The 18526-nt window shown below is 40.4% G+C and overlaps 1 protein-coding gene across 1 annotated transcript; it reads left to right on the forward strand.

Annotated features, from left to right (window-relative positions):
• Window positions 1-210: 210 nt before the first annotated feature.
• On the forward strand, window positions 211-16888 carry PRR13 (proline rich 13). Its single transcript, XM_026714717.2, has 4 exons — window positions 211-247; window positions 9673-9712; window positions 10887-11281; window positions 16179-16888. Exons 2-4 carry the CDS (start codon window positions 9694-9696, stop codon window positions 16218-16220), a joined length of 456 nt encoding a protein of 151 aa, XP_026570502.1. The 5' UTR covers window positions 211-247; window positions 9673-9693; the 3' UTR covers window positions 16221-16888.
• Window positions 16889-18526: the final 1638 nt, after the last annotated feature.

The following is an 18526-nucleotide window of genomic DNA, read 5'->3' on the forward strand; positions in this document are numbered from 1 at the left end:
GAATCACCAACAATTCCTCCCCTTATTTCGCCGTTCCTTTCCGTAACTGCTGCTCGAAAAGCTAGAAGGCGGGGTGATGGAGACGCGATTTGTGACGGACATCGCTTCCGACCAATGGAAAGTTTGGAAAGGAGCGCGTTGAGCCAATGGGACCGAGCAATTTGGAAATGGTGTCAGGTGCCAAGGGATCCAGGAAGTGATAGTTGGAGCAGTTCAGAGAGTGCTGCTGCTGGGAGAGCCGCTGAAGGTAGTTAACTCTTCTTTGGATGGGATTGTTTGTTTGGGGTTTGTCTTCTTTTCTGAAGGAAAATGGGTGTTGTTTCCCTTCTGGGTGTGGACTTAAGGAACGGCACATTTAGCCATGGCTAGTTTAAACCACCTTTTATTTAAGCTACTTTGCTGGGTTCTCAAGACGTAGAACCATAAACTAATTGCATGATGCATGGATTCACTTTGCACCTCTTGAGCACCCAGGAAGCGGCTTAAATAAAAAGGTGGTTGAGACTGAAGTGAGTTGGTGGTTGTTCACCTGGTGTGATTTTACCACCACGTAAATATAACTGGGAACGGGTCTTGCACACTTAAATGGAAATGCAGTTTTCAAGACATCCTTGCTGAGGCAAAAACCTACCTCAAAATTCATTTGCTGATCGGGTTAGATTTACCCAATTTTTATCTCTAAATTACAGTAATGGGATTGCCACGCCCCAAAAATGAAGTGTTGGCAGCCCAACACCTTTTTAGAAAGTAAAATTGGAGTCTTAGAGCTGTGTTTTTCAAACTTGGCAATGTTAATCTGTGTGGACTTCAGTTTCCAAAATTCCCCAGCAAAAGCATGCTGGTTGAGGAATTCTTGGAAGGTCCACACATCTTTAAGTTACCAAGGTTGAATAACACAGATTTAAAGCTATGACCCATCTTTAAACTAAGAAATACAATCAGGTTATTAGTCATAAGGACACCAATATATCACAGCATTTAACTAATAATCCTGGCGATGAGCCTTTTGTAATCCATGCAGATGTGTGAGACTTGGAGTTACTGTAGTTTCATTCTAAAAGTGAGATCTTTAGCTGATGGATGCTAGTTCATTTAATTTCCCTTAGAGCAGAGTTGAACTCTGGCCCCTTTATGACTTGTGGACTTCAATTCCCAGAATTCCTGAGCCAGTCATAAAAGGGCCTCTATCCCCATCCCTCCCTTGGAGTACTATGGATTCTTAAAGAGGCCTGTACTAATATCCCAGATGTAACATAGAAGCAGACTCATTCTTGAGTTTATATAACCAAAATGATGTGAAGGAGGAAGAATCTTGGAGAAACCTAAAAGCATTCCCACCTTGCTGAGCATGTTCAGCAAATGCAGGATGCTGGCTGACAGTTGGGGGCTGGTGAAAATTGAAAGGATGGCATGGAATAGCCTAGGAGTGGGTGGGCACAGCTGGCTGAGCTTTAGCAGGCATACATTTTCACGTGTTGTTTTTAGTTCCACTTGCTGTTTAATGTCAACAGTGCAAGTACAGCCTGTGTAAAAGAGTATAGGGGGCCTGTGTTGGGCAAATAAGAGCAAGATATGAGAGAGTGGAAAAAGTAAAGGAGATATTAAAATTACACAATGAAGGATGTGGGTTCGCAGAATAATAGATTGGAAGAGGCCATAAAGTGCTAGAATTCCAATTAAAGCACCCCTACCAAAGCTGTATAATCTCTGTTCTTCCAACGAAGGACTTAAACCCACTGTCTAACTGTTCTTATTGGTAGAGTTTATTTTTCTCATGACATTCAACCAAAATCTACCTGTAGCTTAATACAATTATTTATGACCCTGTATTCTGGACCCATGGAGAATAAATATTACCTTCTTCTATGAAATATTTTCAGATATTCGGTGCTATTTTATTCCTTTTCCCTTCATTGGCTTTACTTTCCAATCTTCTAATTATCCTTGTTTCCCTTGTCCGAGCTTGTCTTCTTGTCTGCATCTTCCTTAAAGTGTAAAACTGGTAGTGTACAGATACTCCAGGTGGGATCTGACCAATCAAAATAATTATTTTTTGTAATTTGGAACCTATATTTTTGTGGATGCAGCCTGAAACTGCATTTGCCTTTTTTTTTTCCTAGCCACACAGTAGTTGACTTACATTGAGTTGCCAAACAATCACTATTCCAAGATTATATATAGCCCTCAGCTGTGGACATTATGGCAAAAAGTTTCCTCAGATCTCATAAAATGGAGTTGTTTTTTCTACATCAAATAATTAGTCCAAACACTTGGGTAGATTATAGAAATTGAGACAATGATACTAATTACAATAACAGTCATTTGTGTTGGAAAAAGTTCTGATTCAACTTTTTTTTTAAAAAAAATCCCACATTTCTATCTGATCAACTGAGAGGGAAGGAAGAAGTACAGAACTGTAGGCTCATTAGTTTAATTATATAGTCTTTGTACTGATTGCCAGGTGACTTCCTTTATGATCTAAGTTTCAAGAGCTCTTTCTGCTACAAGTTTTAGACAGGGCTCTCTAAACTTGGCAATGGAATGCTGGCAGGGGAATTGTGGGAGTTAAAGTCCACAAGTCTTAAAGTTGCCAAGTTTAGCCACCCTTGCTCTAAACAAGAGTTCCCCAACCCCGGGCAGTGCAAACAAGCAAAGCCCCTGCATCTGTGGGATGCAGGCAGCATGCGAAACCCCCGCCCCCACTGGTCCATGGGAAAAACCTCTCTCCATGGAACCAGTCCCTGGTGCCCCAAAGGTTGGGGACCGCTGCTCTAGACTATAAGCCTAGTGTTCAGTTGAGTCTGGTTCCTCCCTGTTACAGACAGGAAGGAGCTTAAAACACACGTTTTTACAACAACCCTTAAGAGAATTTACAAAAACATACTGCTAGTTTGTAATTAGGATTATGATATCTAGGCTGCAAAAATCCAGTTGATCACTGGACAGCAGCATTCCATCTGAATTTTTTTTCAGCTTTCTTTCTTTAATTACATTCAGGTAGACCTTGATTTACAACCATTCGTTTACTGACCCATTTGAACAACAGCACTGAAAAAAGTGGCTTATGACCAGTTTTCACATTTAAAGACTGTTGTAGCATCCCCATGGTCACGTGATCAACACATGGGCACTTAACAACTGGCATGTATTTATGACAGTTGCGTTGTCCCAAGGTCATGTGATCACCATTTTTAAGCTTCCTATCTGGCTTCCAACAAGCAGAGTCAATGGGGGGAGTTAGATTTGCTTAACAGCCACATGATTCACTGAACAACTGCAATGATTTGCTTAACAACGGTGGCAAAAAGATTTAAAATGAGGCGACTCAACTCAACTGAGAAATTTCAGGCTCAGTTGTGGTCATAAGTTGAGGAAATGTTGGTGGGTACTTAAAACTGCAAAGTGGGAGTTGGTCTATCTCTGGCTATTTGAAGAACTTTCTTTCCCCTATTGTTCCAGTAACATCTGACAGAGTAGGCATATTTGTTTATTATTAATCAAGTTTTTATGGCTGCCCATCTCATGGAAATGGACTCTGGGCAGCATTTATCTCACAAGATAAATATAAAACAATGATTACCTAAAATCGTTACAGTTAGTTATTAAGAAACATTAACAACTACAAAAGTAGAAGTAAACAAGAAAAGGAAAATAATAGTTGGAAGGATATCACTAATGGGCCATCTCACAAGTTCGCTCATCCCTGGGGTTCTCAGATCCCATCCTTAAAACAGCATCATCTGATGGAATCCCGGCAATCACTCTTCTCTGTCATGGGCCTTATCCCCAACCCTCTTATCCTTTGAGCCTTGAAGATCTGGGCCTTTCCTCAGTGTTGGATTAGGAAATACTTGTAGATGCTGCTAGGCTTTTTTTTTTATTAGTTTGCTACTCCCCAAGTTTTTGCTTTCTTACGGTTTTTGCTATATTGAGTTTGACAAAGTAGATCGCAGCCTACTTCTTGGTAAGAAGATATAGACAATGTCACCACCAGATGGATTCGCAATTGACCGACCAACCGTAGTCAATGTGTAGTCCACGAAGGAACTACATCTACATGAAGGGAAACACGGAGAGGAGAACCTCAAAGTTTAGTCTTGGATCCAGTGCTCTTCAACATCTGCATGAGGGGATGGAAGGAGAACTCATTAAATGTGTAGGTGGGAAATACCCATCATTTTAGAACAGGAGTGTCAAACTCAATTTCATTGAGGGCCACATCAGGGCTGCGGTTGACCTCAGAGGGTCCATGGCTGACTAGGTGGGCATGGCAAGCTTGACGCCACACCCCAAACTGCTGCCATGTTTCCTCTTTGCATTAAGTACACCGGGCTAAAGCCGCGCTGGCCCGATGTTTTCTCCTCACATTGAGTACCTGGGCCAAAGCGACGTGGGTAGACCAGGCCGAAGCAATGCAGGCCAGCCCCTTACATTTTCCAGGATGGCCCTGCAGGCCAGATCTGACCACATCGCAGGCTGAACCCAGCCCGCAGGCCTTGAGTTTGACACCCCTGATTTAGAAGATGGGCTCAACATCCAGAAGGGTCTTTTCAGACTTGACATTGGTCCCTCTCCAACAAGATAAGTTCAATGGTGAGAAAAGTTAAAAAAAAACCCTGCACTTAGACAGGGAAAGGCAAATGCATAGGTACAGTACATTTTAAATGGTACCTGGCTCAACAATAGTAACTGTGAGAGGGATGTATGAGTCCTAGTGGACTATTACATAAGTATTAACCAGCAGTGTGCTGTAGCTGTCAAAAAAAAAAAGCCAGTGCGGTCCTAGAATACAACAACAAAGGAATAGCATCAAGACAAGGAGTGATAATACTGCTTTACATCATGCTAGTGAGACCACACTTGGAACACTGCAACCAGTTCTTGTCATCACGATGCAAAAAAGATGTTGAGAATCTGGAAAGTGTGTATAGAAAAGCAACAAAGATGATAAAGGATCTGGATATGACATGGTTGAGATAGGTGTCTAGCCTATCGAAAGAAGGATTGGGTGAAATATAATAGTTGTCTTCTAATACTTGAGGGGCTTTCACGAAGTGGGGATTGATTTACTCTCTAGGGTACCAAAGGGCAGAACAAGAAATAATGGGTGGAAGCTTGTCAAAAAGAGATCCAACCTAGAAGTAAAGAGAAATTTTCTGACAATGAGAGCAATTAATCTGTGGAATAGCGCATCTCCTGGGTTTGTGGGTGCTCCATCACTGTAGGTGTTCAAAATTATTTTGGACAACCATTTGACTGGGATGATATAAGACTCCTGCCTTGAGCAGGGGGTGGACTAGAAGACCTCCATCTTCCCACCCCTATGATTCTATGTTTTTTATGAATATTGATTTATTTGTATGCCGTTGAGAGTTGTGATGAAAATTTAAATGTGATTAATAAACATTTCAGATACAAATCATACCTAAAAACGTACAGTGTCTGAGACAAAGCCTTCAGTTCAGAACACATAGGAGCTAGTTTGTGTGCTAGGCATTTCCCTTGTTAACATCCTGCCTTAAGCAAGCCTATCCTTTCTTTCTGTCAACATACTTTAATAATGGCAGAAGAGCGGTTGAGATGATGTAGAAAAAGCTCTCTTTTTTTTTCAGCACTATAAGACTTACTGCTTCCTTAGCTGCAAATAATTGACCTGCAACATTTGGGGGTTTGTGCACTTAGTCCTTTAGAGCAGGGGTCGCCAACCTTTTGGACCTCAGGGACAACCAAACTCATTTTAAATCCCGGGGACCACTAATGTGAATTTTGACTGACGTGGCTTGCTGACATTGGTGGGAGGGAGAAGAAGAGAGAGAAAGAGAAATCTGATCTAACCTCGGAGGGCTGGTGATTCATATTCATTCTCTCTCTCTCTCCCTCCCTCTCTCTCTCTCTCTCTCTCTCTCTCTCTCACACACACACACACACACGCACGCACACAGAGATCCCTCACACACACACACACCTTCTCCAAGGCAACCCTATTCCTAGCCTGCTTTGAGCTCCGTTCTCAGGCTGCACGCAAGGAAAGCAGCAGAACTCTTTCTTTCTCTCCCCCCAAACTCCCTCAGAAATGAGTCTTCACCAGTGTGGCCTCTTGGAGCAGAATGCCTTGCAGCAGAGGTGGTATTCAGCAGGTTCTGACCAGTTCTGGAGAACCAGTAGCGGAAATTTTGAGTAGTTCGGAGAACCGGCAAACACTACCTCTGACTGGAGATTTTACAGTATTCTTCCCCTGCCACTCCCACCAAGCCATGCCCACAGAACCGGTAGTGAAAGAAATTGAATCCCACCACTGCCTTGCAGGGTCCCAAAGACTCATTTCTGGCAGAGTTTGGGGGAGAGAAAGAAAGACTTTTGCTGCTTTCCTTGCGTGCAGCCAAAAGCAGAAGAAGAAAGAAGCGGAAGAAACAACCCGGTGGCCAGTCAAGTTCCCCACGCCCACCCTTTCCCCACTCCCCTCACTACCTTGTGTTGTTCCTAATGCAAGTGACGGAAGCCTTGTGTTCCCGCGGGCCATGTGGGCGGTGCAGCCTTGTTTTCCCCGCAGCCTGGATTAATTGCTTTTGGGGAGGTGCTTTGAGGTGGCATTTCTCTGCGGACCACCAAACTATTCTCGTGGATCACCAGTGGGCCGTGGTTGGCGACCACTGCTTTAGAGCCCAAATGCCTACAATAGCAGCCGTGCAAATGTTCATAGAGAAAAAAATGTATACATTCACAATGACCATTTCAGGGTTGATAGTGTATTTCAGTGCAGAAATTGTCAGTGAGGGAATCATCCTGCCTGTGAGGGTGAGGATTTGTTCGAATAGCATTTGCAGTCGGAGCCTGCATAAGAAGCCAATTGTAATGGAGAATCTAAATTTACAGTATTTGGCAGGAAAATTGTTAACCTCTTTGGATTCAGTAAATGAAAAAGAGTGGGCCTTTTTATCCTGCTTTAGTCTAATGCAGAGTAATTTATGTAGCTTTCTTGGCCAGGTTTCAGTCATGTACTCTTTTAGTCTAATTGCAATAACAAAATTGATTTGCTTTGATGGAGATGTATTGGTCGATGCGTGTTCCCATCATTTGGCCTTGGAACATTACAACCTTAAAACCAGAGGATGCTAATTCTATTTGGTCCTTTTTAAATGTTTTTTTTTCGGGGTATACATGAACGCGATTAGAAACGAAAATCTGTAATACTTATTCTGGAATTGTAAGGACATTGTTAAAAGAAAGTAGCATTTTGTATTTAAATCATTTCAGGAATACCTTAAGGCCTTCATGGCCAAAAGGAATTCTAAACATCGAAATAATGTATTTCTTGCCCTGAATGTTTAATCTCATTTAGATAACACACCAAAGATAGGATTTCTAAAATGCTGTTTTTAAAAAAAAAAAAAGAGAGAGAGAAAGAAAACAAAAGTCTGTAGATACGCTAATGGCGGACATAAGAAATAATGTTTCATGGCCCCTTGAGATGTGGGTAAAAAAAACCCCAAAAGGTAATGGATCCTGCTGAGGGAAAGATACGGTATAATGTTTTTAGGAAGAAAAAAATGGTAACAAATGTAGTCAAAGAATAAAATGAATAGACTTTATTTAAATTATGGAACATACAAAACAGTTGAAAATGGAATATGGATTAGAAAATAACAGGGTCTGACTGAAAATGGAGTGAATAATTGGAAGTTAACATAATTGGCAAACCCTAGAGCAAGTGGGAAGATTTTTATATCTTGGTGGAAACTTGCCAAAGATGGGGAGATGACAAGCACCATCAATGGGGGAGGCTGGATCTGCTTAACAACCACATAATTCATTTAACAACTGCAGCAATTCGCTTAACAAACATGGTTTAAAAAGATCATAAATTGGGCACGACTCAAAGCCGCCTTACTTAACAACAGAAATTCTGATCCTAATTGTGGTTGTAAGTGTGATTGTGTATGAAGGAAGTATGAAAACTGAGAAAGTTATGGCTGAAGGAGACCCCGAAAAGTTTAAAGAGCAAAAGGCAATGTGGTGCATGGACTTAGTGGAAGCAAAGATGATTCAAGGATAGAAAAGGAGAAAAGGCTATGTAGGAGGTTAGCACCCACCCCTCTCCTAGAAAAATGAAATATCCTAGGAAATATTAAAAAGGCAGAATATTTTCCCTAAAAAGAGTAGAAACTTAGAAGCAGAAACTCACCTCAGAATCAGAAACTCAGCCCCCTCCCCTTTGCTAATGGGCCATTACCAGAGGTGGGATTCAACCGGTGTTACTACTGGTTTGATGACTATGTTTTGCGCATGCATGCATGCTTCATGTACAAAAACCTTAAGCTGTGCCACCCGGACAGCTGAAAAGCGCTGCGTGCAGGTGCACAGTGTTTGAAAAGCCTCTTTTTTTCCTGCTTTTTCAACCCCAGTTGTGCCATGCAAAGCAGCTGAGGTTGAAAAAGCAGAAAATAAAGGACAGGTAAGAGCCCAGGTGGGCGGGTGGGCCAAACAGCAGCGAACACAGAACTGGTTTGGTGTCTGCTGCTCTTCAGAGCTACTGGTTCTATAGAGCCGGGCAGAACCAGTAGCATCCTACCCCGGCCATTACTCTGGCCTAGGCCAGCCTATTTTACATAACAAAGTTCTCCAGATAGAGCTATTGGAATTGCCCAAAGCTCCTTCATGACATCATCACCCAGTAGGGCTCAACCAAGCCTGAGACTCAGGACAGCCTAGAGAGTTGCCCCTGCGTGGCCCCATGGGAGTCTGACAACCAATCAGAATACAAGCTCAAATTCAAATCCCAACAGAGGGTATAAAACCCAGGCACTCTCAGCATATCAGTCGTTTTCCTTCAGGTCATGTGATCCTGTTCATCATTAAACCTTCCAAACAGCCTCCATGTTTCCAGTGTCTTTTCCCCTACTTGGAACTGAACCAGAAGGATAATTCTTCCGACAGCTATATAATGAATGGTGTCTGTAAAACCATGTTTAGATTGCTGTTTTTTGTTATCGACTGTCTATTTTGATCACTACAACTTGATATTTTTCTGCATTTTGCATAGGATGATTTATCTCAAAAGGGCATAAAAAACACGAGTAGTTTCTCAAAATTCAAAATGTTTCTTTTTTTATATAATTCTTCAAACCTACGGTATAAAACATGAATATTAGAAAACTTCATCTCATTTTTTAAAAACTGCTTTCTTGTGTTTGGATGCATTTTCTAGCCTGCTGTGAAGGATATTGTTTAAATCGGTATGAGTAAGAACTACAAATACAAAAATAAAAAATGAAAAAATACGTCAAGAATCCTGAAATTCACACTGTGCTGTTTTCCCAAAGTACCCCTTGCTGAATTTATACCTCATGTTTTTGTATTGGGGGCAGCGGGGATGGTTGGGAGAAGGTTCTTAATGAGATGTGTGAAATCAACCATGTTTGTTTATAACTCATGATTTATCATTTGGCTTTATAAATGAAACAGGCCACTATAATTTGTTCCAAACCATGATGAAAACAAACGAGGTATATCTAAATTACGTAGATATACACCCGCCATGTGCAACCTGACCATGGATTGAATGGAAAAGGGCTGCATTGCATCTTTCACTATGGCTGGTTTGTTCAGTCTTGATGGCCTTCTAATTTGACATTGTTGGTCTGACTTGTTGTGTCTTCTCCTCTCAATTGGCAGATTGTTCTCTTGTGAAGGACCATGTGGAATCCCAATGCAGGTAAAAAGGCAAGGAGATTTAATGGGATTTGCAAGGATACTTCTCTAAAAGCACCAACTGAGTACAGTGTGTCATTGCCTATTAAATCTCTCTGGGCAAGTAGTTGGCCTCTTGTGACTGGAGGCTTTAATGGAGACCAACATTTGGCAGCTACCCATAAAGGTTTGGAATGCAGGATCCTTCCTGAATTAATACATTTGTGGCCATGGTCTGTCTCTCCCTCCCTCCCTCCCTCCCTCTCTTTCTCAACCCTTCCCCCCTCCACAATACCTTTAGTGCCAATTTGTTGATGTCTTCTCCTACATTATCATTGTAACAGCATTAGCACACTGGTGGCAAAAGTCTTGCAGATTTCCTGTGGAAAGGAAATCTGTCCAGAAGCAAATCGTACATATTTATGGCCGGTTGCAATTAACTTCAGCCAGCCCACTTCCTGCAGCTGAATTAGGCTGTCTCCAGTAATCTGTGGAAGAACTTCCTGTGTGTTTTCCTTACTGCTGCCTGCCAGATATGCTTCACCGTTGGCTCATTCGGATTTTTTTCCTTTTAAGAGACATGCTTAAGGTTGAAACGCACAAACACGGAGGAATCCTTTGTCATGGTCTCCCAGACGTTCACCCCGAATTTGCCCTAAGAGATGGAACCTAAGATAATTTCATTTGCTAACGGGGGCTTGCTTTCAGATTCGGTTACCTTTGGGATAAATTCTATTTACCAAAAAAATAAAAATAAAATCCCACCCAAGCCAAAGCATCTTTATGATGTTGCTTAAAGAGCAAAAGCATTGGCGATTGCCATTGGGTGAGAAGCTGCTGGATTGAGAGGTTTTATGTGGTTATCACTGAGCACACTATAAAATGGTGGGAAAATAGGAGCTGGTGCTATTTACATCCATCATGAGTTGAGGATGATAACTATCCTTTCCCAGTCTGATCTTAATCCAAACGGTCAGACGGTGTCATGGGATACACCAGTTTAGCGGCATATGGGTGTAGCAAGTTAGGAAGGAATGAAGTTTTGTATAGAATATGCACTTGTCTAAAGCTACAGAATATAACCAGGAATTCTGTGAGCAAATTAGCCCATTAGCGATAGGCATTCTACAAAGATGGCTATAGCTGGATTTGTTTCACCAAGTAGCAGATCTATTGTTTCTTCTTACCTTTCATTTTAGGGCAGCCAGGTGCCTTCCCTGGAGCAGCACATCCCCCCAACCCTTCTTACCCAGGTGGCTTCAATCCTGCATACCCACCTCCTGTGAACCCTGCGTTCCCTCCAGGCTCTATGCCTGTTGGCCCCTGTCCTGTTCCCCCAGTAGGGATCCCAGGGCAACCTGCCTATCCCTCAGGCCATCCCATTCAGCCCCCGTATCCTGGTCATCAGCCTATCCTGCCTGGTGGTCCTTTGCCCCCACCTGTCCCTGGGATGCCAGGAGGAATAGGAATCAATCCTTTGGTGCCCGGGGCTGCTGTGGGCACCCACGTGATGGACAAGAAAGCTGCTAAAAAGATGAAGAAGAAGATGAAGAAGGCACACAAGATGCATAAACCACACAAACACCATGGAAAGGTCAGTAGAGGAGTGGGATGGCAAACCTAGGCTGTACAGGTAGTTCTCGACTTATGACCACAATTGAGTCCAGATTTTCTGTTGCTAAGCGAGCTTTGTTAAGTGAATCACTGCAATTAGTAACACATTCGTTAAGTGAATCTGGTTTCCCCATTGATTTTGCTTGTCAGAAGGCTGCAAAATGGGATCCCATGACCCTCCACCCCGCACACTGCAACCGACATAAATATGAGACAGCTGCCAAGCACTTGAACTTTGATTACATGACCCTGGGGATGCTGCATAAGTTGTAAGGGTGAAAAACAATCCTAAGTCCCGTTTTTTTTCAGTGCCGTTGTAACTTCAAGCGGTCAGTAAAAGAACGGTGGTTAAGTTGAGGACGATCTGTATCGGGAACTATCATTTATTTCCAACTGCTGCCAAAGAACGTTTTTATGTCACAAATCTGTATACCTTGCATTTTTGAAAACCTCAAAGGCTACTTGATTGGGATCCATATTTGGAACCTAGGATTCATTCCGTGGCTCCTTGCTGGTGGAGGTGGAGGAAGAGGAAGAACTTGCTGTGTTTTGGGGGATGGGGAGAGGAGAAGCCCTGCTCAATGAGGTTTGATTCTCAATTTACACTGCAGCTATGCATGAAGGAAAGTTTCAGAAACAGTCAATGGACCAATTAGCACCACAGTGACAATCTGAAACAGAGGCTGCTTTTGTTGGTCTGGCTGTGTTCCAAACAACGGATCAACACCATCGGTGTTGACCGAAGAGGAGAGCTCCATGCGCAGTTATCAGCATTTGGATTGGGAGGGGCGGCTATTCACGTCTTACTGATTGGTGTCTCTTGTTCCATGTTCCACCAGAGACCCCACTTGGGGCAGTCTTGAAAAGCCCACATTTATTTTACTCAGTATCGACCGCCCATTCCCCCACCGCCCCAGCACATTTCTACAATCAAAGGACTACAGTTTTGCTTGTTTGAAAATTAAAATAAATGTAATAGATTTATGTTCGCTCATCAGATCCATAGAGCCCCATGGAATGCAAATAAGTTTTCTAAATGTTTTAAAACTGTATTTTCTGTACTATATGTTTTAAAACTGTACTTTCCAGGTTGGTGTTCCCTATAAAACCAGAAAAGGAATAAAACTTCAAGAATGATAAGCAATTATGTTATTTATTAATAATTAGCAGAGAGGACAGCTAGAAAGGTCCTGGCTAAAAACAAAGAATGATCTGTCACACCTAGGTAGGAACTCAGGTTTGAGTCTACACCTTGGATATAAAGGTAAAGGTTCCCCTTGCACATATGTGCTAGTCATTTCTGGCTCTAGGAGGCGGTGCTCATCTCCGTTACAAAGCCAAAGAGCCAGCGCTGTCCGAAGACATCTCCGTGGTCAGGTGGCCGGCATGACTAAATGCCGAAGCCACACGGAACGCTGTTACCTTCCCACCAAAGTGGTCCCTATTTTTCTACTTGCATTTTTACATGCTTTCGAACTGCTAGGTTGGCAGAAACTGGACAAGTAATGGGAGCTCACTCCGTTATGCGGTGCTAGGGAATTCGAACCGCCGAACTGCCAACCTTTCTGATTGACAAGCTCAGCATCTCAGCCCCTGAGCCACTGTATCACTGCGTCTTGGATATAAGGACGATGAAACATCAGTAATTTTTCGGTTCATATGGTATATATAAATTGTTATCTGACAGCCCTGTTTAAAGTCACCCAGATTTTTTAAAAGAGAATAATGGGTTTGGACATTATTTCTTGGGCCTCTGTGTGAAATGTTCAAGGCAGAGGATCAAATTGCTTAGATTTGCTTGGAGTTTGCTGCCACCAGCTAGGCATCTCCTAGTGAGATTATTGAAACCTTGTCTAATTAAAGTTATCCGGGAGGAGTTTGTTAATCTTAAGGAAATTGGTAAAAGTTTTTTGTGATGTTAGTCCTGCCATCAGGGGTTTTAACCATCCCTTTGCTGTGTGGAGAATATTACCAGAGAGGTACCAAAAGGCTGGGTCAGGACAGTAGTCAATGCATCCTTGAAAGGAGGAGTGCTTCTGTCTGCTTTGAAAGAGCTGGTGGTGCCCTCTCCCTAAGAAGCCATTGCTTGACCCAGCATATTAGGTAACTATCATCCAGTCTTCAACTTTTTTTGTAGGGAGAAGGAGGCACTGTTTACATAGAGTTGTCTTTCTAAGGGGAAGATACTAGTCAGTGGTAGAGAAGAGTGGAGATGCCACATCCTAGGGCCCTCCACTGTGCAACAGGGTTCAAAACATTCTTCCTATTTGGTATCTGTTTAAAGTGTGCTCTCTCGCTACTACTGGCCTATAGATGTCTAGTAGAGTTGGAAAAAAATGAAGATAAAAGATATGAAATACATGTAGGACTGGCAGAAGATATTTGTTGGGATAAAAAAAAGCAAGAGAATAGACACAATCCAGAGTACCTGAAATGGACTTCACCATCACCAAACTATTCCATAACAATTACCTTGCTTCTTATACCATTGTGAAAACACTGCTTTATTCTTTTGCTATTCTAATAAGCTGTCCAGAAAACATATTGTTGGATGGCCCATATAGATGACTGAATTCAGTTCCACAAGTATGATTGAGACCTCGCAAAATAGCGTTCTACTTTATTTAGCATTAATGTGACTTGCAGAACTGACAAGGAATTAATGGGATTTTAAAATTTACTTTAGATTTTTAAATTTTTATTTGTATAAATAACTCAGTCTGGCAAACATGCCTTATACTTCTCCGTCCTCTTTTCCCCACAAGAAGAACCTGTGAGTTGGGCTGAAGAGAGTGACTAGTCCAAAGTCACCCAAACAGCTTTTATGCCTAAAGCAGAACTAGAACTCAAGCCTCCTGGTTTCTAGCCTGATGCCTTATTAACCACTAAATGAAACTTTTTAGATTTTTTTTTCTTTTGCAATCTTTGCTTGTAAAAAGAATTTGCCCTACTTCTAATATACAAAGAGTGAGCTGTCCGTGTTCAAGTGCTCAGCCTTACCCACCCACCCTGAGATATCTAGAATGTGGTAGCGGTAGTGGTGGTACTCAGAAAGGAGATGGGTTCAATAATAAAGAAAATAATGGCTTGAGCAGAATAGGATAGAGTAACCTTAGAATTGAAAAATAAGGGGGACTCAGTTTACTATGAAACGTGGAATAAGTTTTATCAGTGGTTACAAAAAAGAAGGGAAGGTTGGAACAAAAATAACCAGAATGAATAGAACCAAAAAGCAAACACTGTATTAATAATATGAAAGTTAATGGTTTAGCAATATCTTTGTTTTTGTTTTAAATTTATTGGTCTTTAAAACAAACATAAACAAACAAAACATAAAAACATCAAATCATCTTCGATATATGTACATACAGTGTGCCGGTTGGTTTACAAATTGCTTTGTGCTTCCATTTCGTAGTCTTCAATTACAATTACATTGTATATAATCTTGTATTTTCAATCAAATATTAAATACATTAATATCATTAATTTGACTATACTTTTATTCATTCATGCTTTACGAAATAATCATATTTTACTTAATTTGTTTTATGACAGTTCATATTATCATCCCAAATCTATCCTAGAATCATTTTGTAGATATAAGAAAAAAGTACATCTTTATATATTTAGTGTTTTCTAAAAGTCTACATATTTCATTACTATATTTTATTGTCTAACCATTGATAGAATAGATCCCAAATTTTATAAAATTGTTCATCATCTTGTTCTTTAATTTCAAATGTCAATCTACTCATTTCAGCACATTCCAATATTTTCTTAATGATTTCCTCCTGTGATAGTATTTTCTCATTTTTCCAGTTTTTAGCAAATACAATCCTAGCCGCTGTTAATACATTTACAATCAGGTATTTCAAGTCTTTACTATATATTTCAGGTAAAATTCCCAATAAAAATATCTCTGGTTTCAAATCTATATGCTTTTTTGTCATTTTTTCCAACCACGTGTGGATTTTAGTCCAGTATTTTTTAGCATCTGCACAAGTCCACCACATATGGTAATATGAGCCAGGTATCTGATGACATTTCCAACATTTTTTGGATTTATTCTTGAACATTCTTGCTATTCTTGTCGGGAGAAAGTGCCACCTGTAAAGCATTTTATACAAATTTTTTTTATATGCTGTTGACATTGTCATTTTATAATTTTGAGACTACTTTTTTTGCCATTTCTCTAGATCAATCCCATATCCAAAATTCTTCCCCCAAGCAATCATAGTTTAAACTGTTTAATTTTTTGTTCTTCTAGTTTAATTTCTAATAAACATCCATACAGTTTTTAAATCACCTTTTCACCAGTACCTGTCAAAATCTTATCTAAGTGAGTCAATTTATCATAGAAACCTTCTGTTTTAGAATCTTTATCATACCTTGAATGTATTTGTGCATATGAAAACCAATTCATCTTTATACCTTGTTCCTCTAGTTTTTGTATAGATTTAAGTTCACCCTTTTCATTCAATATTTTGCCATATCTAACTGTTTGTTCCTTTTTATATATTATAGGATAAGAAAATGCTTCAATAGTCAATAACCAGACTGGAATTTTCAAATAACATTGTCTTTTAATATTCTCCCAATTTAACCACAGAGACTCCCATATATAATGTCTTCTAAAGTACCCCTATGTTCTAGTTCCTTTATACCATAAAAAAGCATGCCACCCCAGCAATATCTTTGTATGTATAGTAAATGTAACACCAAAACGGCAGCACTGTTGTATATTTGCAGTTGTAAACTATTAAAAATATATACAAAAAAGAAGAGCAAAACAGCAAACGTGCACAAATGAAAAATTTAATTGTTCTGTGTCATAATTATCCACATTTAAATAATTGAAAACTTTCTCTTTTTTTCAGCATTCCTCCTCCTCTTCATCCTCTTCCAGCAGCAGTGACTGAGTGGTGTGTCTCCCTACTTTCCAGCTGCATCCATTTCCGCCATGGCTGATCCTTGCACTGTTCTTCCTGCATTCATAGAAAATTAACTAGATTGGTTACTACCCTGGTAGATAAAAATGACATCTGCTTGCTTTTTGTCTGCCCTCCAAGATGGCCAGGCATCAAGCTTATCCATAGGGCTGGTGCTGTTGATTAACCAGCCTGCTGTGATTGACTGTTTGGTGGGAGGGCGACACCATTATTGGGCTCCAAAGCAGTACATCTGCAGCTGTTGGCGATTGTGATTACATTTCTGCAGCCAATCAAATACTGTCCTGGCGCTCCAAATGTTTTATTGGGAACCAATCAAACGATTATTTTGAGGTTGGTTGGGAGGTCCAAAACTACCTAAGTGCTTTTAAAAATTATCAATCATTCACGTATCACATATCAAGTAATTCTTTGAATGTTCATGTAGTCGTGCCTGAGAAAAGGACAAAACGGGAGATTGCTCAATATTATAACTGCATTTGGAAAGTGTTGCTTATTTAATATAAACTAGAATAATCTACTTTTAAAAGATCACAAAATATGCTGAATCAGGGATAATGGCATAACTGTATGCATGTAGAAATTTATTGTGAGATTCCCTTCTCTCTGTCTCTCAGAAATAAACATACATTCATGTATTTATGGTATATTTTAGAAAATTTCTCCAGCCTACAAACATTTTGGTGGCTCTTGGTTTGCTTCGTTGAAATACTTGGTTCATGGCAGCAGTCTTAGTTTGCTTGAAGTTTGTATTTAATTTGTGATAGTAACTTAGTAAATTGCTCCAATGTACTGAAAGATCATACTACATATATATTGCATAATGTGTTCCAAATTTCTGCATCTGGAAGAAGCATTTTCTCATTCGTCAGTTCAACATTGCTGATGCCCCATTTAAACTGACTGCTTATATAATACTGAGATGTGTTTCTAAAATGAAAGGAGAAGATTGCAGTTAGCCAGTTTTTAAAGAGAAACAACCACAATCACATCATTATCTAGCATGGCACAATTTTGAGATCTGCATTGGACTTCCAATAACCTTGGGTGGGGATTCAAAAGCCCCTCCAGAATTACCCACCAAAGTACTGCATTTAATGGGACAAAAAATACGTAAAATATATTGGAAGTAACTGTAGTAATTATGTTAATAATCAGGTTTAAGTAAAGGGATTAGTATGTAAATTTAAAGTTTTTATTGTGTACTCATTTGCATCTTGTAATGCATGTCAGAAAGACTAAACAAAAATTTTACAACTATCATTCCTGAAAATTGTGTATCCCTAAGTTGCCCAATGCCTACGAGGTTGAACCTTAAAATGTATCATGTCTTGTTAGGAATGTTCTATTTTACAGATTCTTTTTCAGTATATATATATATATATGTATGTATGCATGTATGTTTGCTGCTCGGCAAGAATGTGGATTTTGATCATGTGATCACAGAGACACTGAAAAGGGTCGGTTCTAAGTCACTTTTTCAGTGCTATTGTAACTTTGAAAAAAATGGTCATAAGTTGAGGACTACGTATATTTATTGTTCAGCCGTTAGTGACTAGGAGGAAAGCAATAGTATCAGAAAGATTAGATGGGTGTCAAACTTGTGGCATGTCACATGATGTATCACAACTTTTTTCCCCTTCCCTAAACCGTGGTGAGCGTGGCCAGCACATGACGCACCCAGCCTGCAGGTTACAAGTTCGACACCCCTGGATTAGAGCTATAATTTTCAGTTCCTTTTGGAATATGTGAGGCTTTTAAAAAATAAAATATATTTAATCTACCAAAGGGCTTAACACACCATTTCACTGCTTTTATTTTTCACACATACTACCAGATCACACTATTGTGGTTTGGAGTTTGTGCTTCTGAAATTTTACATCAGTTTTGGTAAAACTTTGGGTCTCAAAAAGAGATTGGGCCCTGTATGGCTCAAGGGTTGAACACTGCCTACTCTTTAACAAAAGGAACTCAAGACATTGGGGGGGGGGAGGGGGAAGGAGGGAGAAGTTATATCTTTTTTAAAAATTCCAGAATCTGTCTTCTTTTTGGTAGAAGGCAATGGTTTATCTATTTGACAGCATCTTGTTTTGCAAAAAGGCAAAAAATATAAAGGACTCTTTTGATGGAGGCCTGGAAATTGTTGTGGTCCACTGGCAGCTTGCAGAGATGGCAGCAGGATTGGACAGTGGGGAAGAACATGGGCCAGTCCAGAAGTCTGGGAAAGGCTCGGACAAGGGTCCTGCATCTGATACAGAGATGGGGCCAGGGCCATC

Source organism: Pseudonaja textilis, chromosome 2, assembly GCF_049901715.1.
Source record: "Pseudonaja textilis isolate UNSWEBS1 chromosome 2, rPseTex1.2, whole genome shotgun sequence".
In the NCBI taxonomy this organism is placed as follows: Eukaryota; Metazoa; Chordata; class Lepidosauria; order Squamata; family Elapidae; genus Pseudonaja; species Pseudonaja textilis.

Bases quoted from the DNA above. Each gene is read 5' to 3' on its own strand.
- PRR13 (XM_026714717.2), top strand. The intron at 11,282-16,178 runs GTCAGTAGAGGA...TCTTTTTTTCAG, and splicing joins CACACAAACACCATGGAAAG to CATTCCTCCTCCTCTTCATC.